Below are 9,930 nucleotides of genomic sequence, written 5' to 3'. Positions count from 1 at the left end.
TCGGGCCCTGAAGGACAATCCCGTTGAGCCGCCCGGGAAGGAGAGTATCCAGACCGACTGGTCCGAGGCAGGCAGCCCAGGGTTGCACGGTGCCCGGCCACCCCTTCAGGCTCGAAGGTCGGTAAGATACCCTGGGTAAAAGTACCAACGGGCAGAGGGGAGTGCTCCCGCAAGCTCCTAGGTATCCGCGCGCTGGGGCAATCTGGACAACGCCTGGTGCCTGCAGTGGACAGCCTGGAGAGGGGGAGGGGCGGAGGTGGCTGCGCCCCTTCCCCCCACCTTCCCACCAGCACTCCCCTATCCACCCCCCGCTGCTTTTACCTGCCGCAGCTGAAGCGCAGCCTCTGGCTCTTGTTGAGTCCGCTCACCCGCTCCAGAGTGGACAGCAGCCACCGTCTCCACCGCCTGCACCTGCTGCTGAACGGGCCACTCTGAAGACAGGATACCCTCCAGGCAGCCAAGGTCCCATGGCCGGCATTTCTCCGCGCCCTGCTGGGACGCCCCGGCAGCTTGCCGCTGCGCTCGCCTATCTGCTCCTGAGCTGCTCTGCCCTACAGGGACAGACACCCTCGCCTGAGGCTGAGCCCCCTCTGGTGCCCTACCTGCCCACCTGGGGCGCCCTCGGCCGTCTCATTCCCGATGGCCCCAGCATCCTCCTTACCAACCCCGGGCTCCGGGTACCCGTGGGCCGCTCGCTTTGGCTCGACCCGCTCCGGGACCTGGTGATTCGAGTGCAGCCGGGGACCGGTGCGAGGTGACAGTGTTGGACGCCTGCCGCTGCGCCACGGCGCGCTCTCCCCGCGCCGCTTCCCCTGCGCCTTCGGGCCCCGCCAGGTCCGGCACACTCACTGGGGCGCCCGCAGCCCCGGACGCGCGCGGGTGAGGCTGCAGCTGCGCTACGACGCCGCCGCTTCCACGCTCGCGCTGCCCTTCATGCTCGCGGTGGACGTGGTCTTCCACCGGCTGAAGCTGGTGACGCGCAGCAGGCCTTTGGCGGTGGAGGAGCTGCGCGGCTGGAGCCATGCCATTGACAGAAGAGTGCTGGCCTTTGCTTCCCCGGAGCCCGGGACCGCGGCCACCCGCAGGTGCCGGCTCACCCCTGTTCCCCCCGAGGGTGGCCCACTGCCCAAGTATGGGCGTTTGGCGGATGCCTCGGGGGCCCCTCTCCCCAGGGCCAAGGCCATAGACTGTGAGGCTTTTATCCGGGCTGGGGTGCGCTACCAGCACACCTCCACCACCCCCTCGCCCAACCGGGACTGTGTGCCCATGGTGGCGGAGCTGCTAGGGCCAGGGGACCCAGGAGCTGAGTCAGAGGAGTTGCTGCTCCGAGAACATTTCCAGCTGCTGGTGAGGATCCTTGAGGGATCCGAGAACACGGCGCCCAGGCCCAGCCTCGCAGCTCCGATGATGCTGGAGGTCCATCAGTTCCTGCTGACAGCCCTGACGCCCGATGTCCTGGCTGCAGAGGACAAGGAGTCTAATGCCGATGACCCGGTCTTCAACATTCTCAATGCTCCCATCACCACGCCCGGGCACCAGGGCTACGTGGTCAGCACTGACGACCCCCTGGGCCTTTCAGTGTCCTTCAGCCAGCGGGAGCTGCGGGAACTGAAAATTGCTTATCAGCCCCCTACGGAGAAATCGGATGCAGAGCACCTCTTCCAACTGGAGACGGAGGTGGTGGACGCAGATGGTGCCACCTCAGACCCCTTTGCCTTTATGGTGGTCGTGAAACCCCTGAACACCCTGGCCCCGGTGGCTACCTATGACCAGGGACTACTACTTTTTGAAGGTCAGTCAAGGCCCCTCTCCAGCCCCAACAGCCTTCAGATCAGTGATAGTGATCACCTGGGAGAGGTGAAAGTGGCTGCCATCAGGGGCTTGAGACATGGGCAGCTGGTCGTGCTTGGGGCGCCAGCAGGGTGCAAGCATTTCACGCCAACGGACCTGGCAGCAGGGCGAGTGGCATACCAGCATGATGGCAGCAACACCTACAGTGACAACATCTTCTTCCGGATGGAGGATGGGCGCCACCAGGTGGATTCCTCTTCCCTCTCGCCATCATCCCTGTTGATGATGAACCACCAATGGTCACTGCCGACACCGGGCTCTTGGTGACAGAAGGGCAGGCAGTCCAGATCTCCCCCTTTGTCCTGAGTGCAATGGATATTGACTCTGAGGACCTGACCATCCATTTTGTGCTGGAGGACCAGCCTCTGGAAGGAGAAGAGGAAGAACGAAGGGGGGATCTGGCTCCCAGTTCCTTCAACTCAAAGCAGCATCTGGAGGAGATGCTGCTGTGGCAGTCGGAACCACCTCGGGCTCCTGAAGATGAAGGCTGGTATTACGTGGGAAAGGGAGGACTTTATGAGAAGGTGGTGACTGAGTGGCTTTGACAAGACATAGTGGAAGGGAGACTCTTCTACCGCCATCTTGGACCCCTTGGCCCTCAATCCATAATGGCCCAGATAACCTTCCATGTGCAGGATGACCATGACCCACCCAATCTATCCAAGCAAAATTTCTTGACCATCAGAGTCCAACCAGTGGATCTGCAGAGTCCAGAGCTGTTTCCAGGAACTACCCTAGAAATGACCATGCAGCAATACCAACTCACTCACTTCCAGAAGAAATTCCTCCAATATATTGACCAGGACTCAGATGACCAGCACCTGTGGTACACCCTGCTGATGCCTCCAACTGACACAGATGACAACCACCAAGTCCGGGCTGGAGACATTGTGCTCACTGATTCACCAGACACACCCACTGTGCACTTCACCCAGGCCCAGGTAAATCACCATGAAGTTGCCTACCAGCCCCTCTGGGAGAAGCTGGGAATTGTACTGCGGATTGTGCAGTTCACCTACCAGGTGGAGGATGCTGCAGGCAATAGTGTACCTGGCACATTCACATTATTCCTGAGGCCTGTGGACAACCAGCCTCCCCAAGTCACCAACAGAGGCTTTACTGTCTTAGAAGGAGAGAGTTTCAGCCTCAGCAGTAATGAGCTGCATGTTTCAGACCCTGACACAGACATCGACCAGATTGTCTTCATATTAGTTTGGGGTCCCCAACATGGACATTTGCAGTACTTAAAAAAAAATGTGTGGTCCCAGGGGAATATTTCATGCAAGCTGATATTGTTAATGGGAGTATCTCTTATTGGAACCACAGAAACCAGGCGACCAGTGATACCTTCCATCTGGAGGTAAGTGACAAGGTGCATCACAAACCCATCACTGTCCAGATGTCTGTGCATCCTGCAGCAGCTGACAAAAGTCCCAGGACCTCTATTATAGGTAGTGCATTATTAGATGTGTCCATAGATGTACTAGAAAATACAGCCACTGAGATCACCATGGACATCATCTATGGTCTAAAGGACACAGGCAACTTGATGCTCTCTTTCACTGTGGAAGATAGTCCCAAATTGGGCATTATTCTGGTGAATGGTTTACCCACAGAATAGTTCACCCAAGAGGACCTCATCAGTGGGACAGTAGTCTATGTCCACACGGGAGGTGAAGTTGGATTCCAGAAGCAGCCTGATGCCTTCAGGCTTGCCTTCTCCAAGGATCTCATCAGCAGATGATGGGAGACAGCACAGTGGAAGAAGTACAGGTTCAAGTGGTGGTGCTGCCCGTCAACAACATGGCTCCCAAGGTCTTGGTCAGGGAGCCTTACGTTATCCATGAAGGTGGGAAGGGTGCCTTGACCTTACAACATCTCAGCATTGAAGATGTAGCATCTCCCCAAGATGAAATTCTCTGCACAGTAACTGGTCAGCCAGTCTCTGGCTACCTGGAAAATATGACACCAGCTCCTGGATCAGAAGAGACCCGAGCTGGTTATCCCATCAGCGCTCTCTCCATCAGAGATGTCCAGCTAAGACATGTCAACTAGGTACAGAGTATCCACAAGGGGGTAGAACCACAAAAAGATCAATTCACCTTTTATTGCTCTGATGGCATCAACTTCTCCCCAAATATCTTCTTTCCTATAATGATCTTACCCACCAATGATGAGCAGCCTGAACTTTTTGCCCATGAGTTTGTGGTACTAGAGGGAATGAGCATCGTCATAGACACCCCACTGCTCAATGGAGCTGATACTGACCTGCCACCAAATGAGCTTCACTTTCAGCTCACAGCCCTCCCTCGGCATGGGCGAATCATACAGCAGCTGGCCACAGAGAGCCAGCCCATCCGTAGCTTCACCTTACAGGAGATTCAGGAAGCCTCCACCATTGTGTATGAGCACGATGACTCTGAGACCACAGAGGACAGTTTTGAGGTCTGGCTGAGTGACGGCAAGCATGCCACCCACAGGACGGTACCCATTGTGGTGATCCTGGTGGACGATGAAACCCCTCAGCTGACCATCAACAATGGGCTCGAAGTAGAGACTGGACACACTGAGGTCATCACCAATCGGGTCCTCAAAGCCACAGATCTTGACTCAGATGATAAGAGCCTCAGTTTTATCCTCCGCTCTGGGCCTCAAAAAGGGCTTCTACAGCGACTGAGAAAACCCAGAGGGGAGGTGAGGAACAACCTCACCTTGGGAATGAACTTTACCCAGGGTGAGATTGACCAAGGCCTCATCTGTTACACCCACACAAGCCAAGGACTTCATGACCTTATCAAGTGTGGTGTGACTGATGGGATTAACCCTTTGCTAGACCGCTATTTCAACATCACCATTGGCAGCTTAGACAGGGTCTTCTTACCTGAGGTGGTTAGCAAAGGCATCACCTTCACAGAAGGTGACAGAGTGACCGTCACCATGGATCTGCTTAGCACCAATGACGTCAACATCTTTGATGAACAGCTGCACTTCAGCATCACAAGGGCTCCTAGCCTGAGGCATTTGGAAATCTCTGACCACCCTGGGGAGCCCATTACCTCTTTCACTCAGTGGCAGTTGGCTGGCAACAAGATAGTCTATGTTCACACTTCAGATGATGAGATAAAGATGGACAGCTTTGAGTTTCAAGAGACTGATGAACATAATCCCGTGTTTCAAACCTTCAGGATCTTCATCACGGGTGTTAATAATAAGAAACCTATCATGACCATCCATTAACTGATACTGCAAGAAGGGGAAAGAAAATGCATCATTCCCTTTGAGTTGGCAGCGGAAGACAAGGATACCCCAGATGATCTCCTTCTCTTTACCATCACCCAGGTCCCCATCCATGGCAGGATTTTGTATAATGGCAGTCGTCCTGTGACCACCTTCACCCAGCGGGACCTGAACGAGAACTTGGTTTGCTACTGGCACGATGGCAGTGCGATAGCTGAAGACAGTTTCTCCTTGACTGTGACAGATGGCACTCATGCTGATTTCTATGTCTTCCCAAACACTGCTGTGGAGACACACAGACCTCAGGTAATGTGGGTTCACGTAAGAAACTCCCTAGACAACAGGTTCTCCCAGACTGCCTTTAACAGAGATGCCCTGGCCTTGGAACACCTTCACCCTGGACATGTGGGCTTCCTGATTACCAGCAGGTCTCTCAAGACAGAGGATTGGGACAGTCCCCACAGGCTCCAGAAGTATAAAGTAACCAGAGGACCGGTGCATGGCTTCATTATCAACACTGGCCTTGGAAATGAGAGCACGCTAGTTTTTACACAAGGTTAGTACACAGTGTCCCCTGATGCCTTTGTCCTGCTCCATAAGTAGATAAGATCTCCCAGCTCTGCATGAAATTGTCCTGACCTCAGTCCTTTAGCAGAAAGATTCTAATTCTAATGAAATACAGTGGAATGAGAAATTAACAAACAAAGCAACAAATCCATTATCAGCTGTTTCCTCAGCCTGCTCTTTAAACTGGAGCTCTCAGACATTCAATCAGGTTTGTAGTTACACATTAAAACTGCCAAATACAGGTGGACAGCTTCTGCTTCTGAAATATTATAAGATTACAATGATGTTGAAAAGATCAGTTTAAGTTTGAATGTTAAGTAAAGAATGACATACCTAGGAATCATTGCATAGTTTACCAGTAAGTCTGGATTTCTGAAGATAGTGGTTTGGTGTCTTGATTTCAGATATAAAAATTACACTGCACATTTTATTGTACTATTCAAATTCAATTTCTGTATCTAGAAAATGCATAGAACTAAGTTTGCCTAGGGTCACTTGCAATGCAGGAGACACAGGAGACATGGGTTTATCCCTGGGTAACAAAAATCCCCTGGAGAAGGAAATGGCAACCCAGTATTCTGCCTGAGAAATCCCATGGGCAGAGAGGCTTGGCAGGCTATAGTCCATAGCAAAGAGGCTGACAGGACTGAGCAGCTTAACACGCACGCAGGCACAGAAGTTTGCCTAACTATGGGAGTATATGTTTTAATGATCATTTTTCTTTTATATTTGTTGTTACTACTAATGGTGAGCTAAAGGCTGGTCCTGCTGGCTTCCCAAGTGATGATACTGGTACCTTTGACTGCTCTTCACATAGTCATAAAACTTTTTCATGTAGCTCTATGCATGAGATGTGAAGAGATACATGGAATTTTACACATCCGATATGCATAAAGCTGGATGCAATTTTAGAGTAAAACTAAAGAAGGTTGTTTAAAAAACAGTTTCTTTACATTTTCAGAATTGCTTCTAAACCAAGTGAAATCATAGCAGGTTCTATAAAAATTGTTCTTGCAAATGAATACCCCAAAATGCAAATTATCTTGAAAATACTAGTATTAGCAATACAAAAACACAATTATAGACCCAACTGACACATTCTCAAATATCCAAGAGAATGGGCAATAGAAACACATCATGATTTTATTCTTATTTCCTTCTTACTGAGGATGCAATAGTTATTCTTGTTTAAATTCCTTTCAAGAAATAGTTTGTGAGTATCTGAGTGTTTCAACCTTGGATAGAAGACCTAACACCAGCTGGATTAAGCTGCCTGTAGAGGACCATGGTGTTGTGAAGTGTGCATAGGTGGAACCTGGGCATCCTTCTTGGATGCCCACCTCGTCATCCCAGAGATCATACACGGAGTAGCACAGTTACAGAATTTTAAATTATAAGGTTCCATTTTTTTGCTATTGCAACTTTAAGAAAAAGTTAAATTCTTATTAACCTCATTATTTTTTATAAAGTTAGATTTGTGTTCATTTAATCATTTTTAAATTTACTAACTGTAGTATTTTCATGCCCTATAAAAAACACTGAAGTTCTTATCATACTCATTTTCTCTGTGCCAACTCGATATGTGTATGATGCTTGCTCTTTTGCTAGATGACATTGATGAGATGAGGATCTACTACATCTTGAATGAAGGCAGCAAGGCAACTAAAGACATCTTCTACTTCTCAGCAGAAGACAATGGTAAGTCAGTATTGAGACCATACCTGGCAGTCTTGGTTAACTAAAGTCAGTATGAAATGGAAAAGAATTAAATCATGGACATAGTAATCACAATCAGTAATGTCATACTATCACCAAATGAATTCCTTTGGTTTTATTTGTAGTCTTCTGCCAAAGCATCCTTGACAAATCACTTTTTAGGAAGGGAAAGCAATGAAAATTTTCAATAATTAATTTGAAGTATTTTACCTGACCAAGGTTATGTGTGACATCCTATAGGCAAGTAGATTTCCTCTTCAAGAGGATCTGAGAATGTAGCTGGTAGTTTGTCTTACTCTAAAACTAAAACAAACCTACAGAAGGGGAGGTTGGGATGAATTGAAAGACTAGCATTGACATATATGCACTACCATGTGTAAAATAGAGAGCTGGTAGGAAGCTGCTGCATAGCACAGGGAGCTCAGCTACACGCTCTATGATGACCCAGATGAGTAGGATGGGGGTGGGGATGAGAAGGAGGTTAAAGAGGGAGCAGATATATGTGTATGCATAGCTGATTCACTTTGCTGTACAGCAGAAACTAACACAATATTGTAAAGCAACTATACTCCACTAAATAAAATAAAAGAAAAAATGAAAATAAATAAATCTAAAAATCGATCATTAGATGTTGTTAGGCATTTTAGCCCCAGTACTGAATCTTAGTGACTCCTTGATCTTAGAAGTGTAATATTCCTAGATGGGCTGAATGACCGGCCCACAGGAAAGCTTTCATTTAAAAACATGCCTATTTATGCTGCGCCTCTGTGCATGTACTCTGTCTTCAAAGTAGCATACTGGGCAGCAACTAGTTAACAGAAGGCACTTTCTTTACTCAGCCAAGGATGTACTGATTATGTGGTCAAGAGCAATCATTTTGCAGTAAGACAGGATAATTGCAGAAATTATGTCCATGTACCACTTGCCACTCTATAACCTTTTTCAGTATAAATCATTACTCATTCTCAGTAAATAACATGAATTTTCTGCCTGAATTATGTGCCATCAGTCAGGACTGTATTTACTGAAAAACAGTTTTCAATGAGTGGCAATATGGTATACAAAGTTTGAATCCCAATTGGCCCCCTGTGACCTTGAACAGGTTACCTTGTCCTTTCTGTGATTCATTTCCCTCATCTCTAAAATGATGGTCTTCATACCTCGTCCAAAGTGTCACGAGATAATGTATGTAAAGCACTTGACTCACGTTGTTGTTGTTTAGTCGCTAAGTCGTGTCCAACTCTTTGCAACCCCATGGACCATAGCCCACCAGACTCCTCTGTCCATGGGATTTCACAGGCAAAGACAATGGAGTGGGTTGCCATTTCCTTCTCCAAGGGATCTTCTCAACCCAGGGACTGAACTTATATCTCCTTCTTGTCAGGCAGATTCTTTAGCACTGAGCCACCTGGGAAGGCCATACTTGGCTCACAGCAGATGCATAATAAAAGTTAGTTACCTTCTCTGTTTCAGATGAGACTGACTACAGTGGCAACCACCGATCCCTCCTCTCCATCTTTTCACTTAGAGTTTAACAGATCTTTCCTTCTTTCCCTAAGTTCTCAAAATTCAAAATTACTACAAAGAGGAGGATGAATTTAAGCCTTCTCAACTGATTCACTAAAGTAAAATGCTTGTAAGATTCAGATGGTTTATAATGGGTTTTTTTTTTCTGTTTTTGAGGATGATATAAAAAGATGTACATCCAACTTGGACACTGTGCTTTCTGAGCAACATCGGAGACAAGAGCCAATCAGTGATGGTAATAATGTGAATTTTATGTAGCTACCATTGTTGAGTGCTTTTGTGGGCCAGTCACTGCAACATAAAAAGCAAATGTTACTAGGCCCATTTTTACATGAAGACACTTAGGCTGAATAACTTGCCTGAAGTCATCTGGGTAATAAGCAGGTGAACTGGAATTAAACCCAGATCGCACAGATTCCAAAGCCAGGGCTTTTAACCACTAATGCTATGCTGCCTTTGTTTTGGGAAACTGAAGTCATGAGCAGAAGTCAGAGAACAGGGCAGACAGCACTGCCTAACCTGGCAAAGAAGCACCTTATAATAAATTCAAGTGGTCAGAATGGCCAAACACATTCCAGAACATTTGAGGACATGCCTGCTCATAGTTGGATCTTGAAACGTGTGCGTGTCCATAAGCTAATTAAATATTTTTTAATATTTATTTGCTTAATATTCATTTAATTCAGTGGATGCTTTTAATTGTTTTCTAAGTACTATACACAGAGCTAAAATCCATGTCTACCTATGTGGAGCATTCTTGGAATAGCTTACAAATTCTGATGAAAGACTCACTCTAAACTTTTTTGTATTTGCTATTTTCAAATTTTATGAATGTCTATCTTTACAATAGCCAAATTAATCTTTTTTTTCTTTTTAAAATTTCCCCACTTAAGGTATTTCCCAAATGGAATGTTTAATGAAACTTGCACTGTGGTCTATTTTTTGTTTGTTCTATTTTATTGAAGTATAATTGATTTATAAGACTGTATTAATTTTTACTGTACAGCAAAGTGATCCAGTTATATATATATA

The 9,930-nt window shown here is 47.4% G+C and overlaps 1 protein-coding gene across 1 annotated transcript in view; it reads left to right on the top strand.

Annotated features, from left to right (window-relative positions):
- The first annotated feature begins 467 nt into the window (after nucleotides 1-467).
- The window catches only part of FREM3 (FRAS1 related extracellular matrix 3), a 109,270-nt gene continuing 99,807 nt past the window's right edge, over nucleotides 468-9,930 (top strand). Inside the window, 7 exon segments of the mRNA XM_010854725.1 lie at nucleotides 468-738; nucleotides 741-767; nucleotides 770-2,038; nucleotides 2,041-3,098; nucleotides 3,101-3,578; nucleotides 3,581-5,644; nucleotides 7,264-7,353. Coding sequence (XP_010853027.1) covers nucleotides 468-738; nucleotides 741-767; nucleotides 770-2,038; nucleotides 2,041-3,098; nucleotides 3,101-3,578; nucleotides 3,581-5,644; nucleotides 7,264-7,353 — 5,257 coding nt within the window.

Source organism: Bison bison, unplaced genomic scaffold, assembly GCF_000754665.1.
Source record: "Bison bison bison isolate TAMUID 2011002044 unplaced genomic scaffold, Bison_UMD1.0 scf7180017864348, whole genome shotgun sequence".
Lineage (NCBI taxonomy): Eukaryota > Metazoa > Chordata > Mammalia > Artiodactyla > Bovidae > Bison > Bison bison.
The sequence above is the reverse complement of the archived record's forward strand: the minus strand, read 5'-3'. Positions and strand labels throughout refer to the sequence as shown.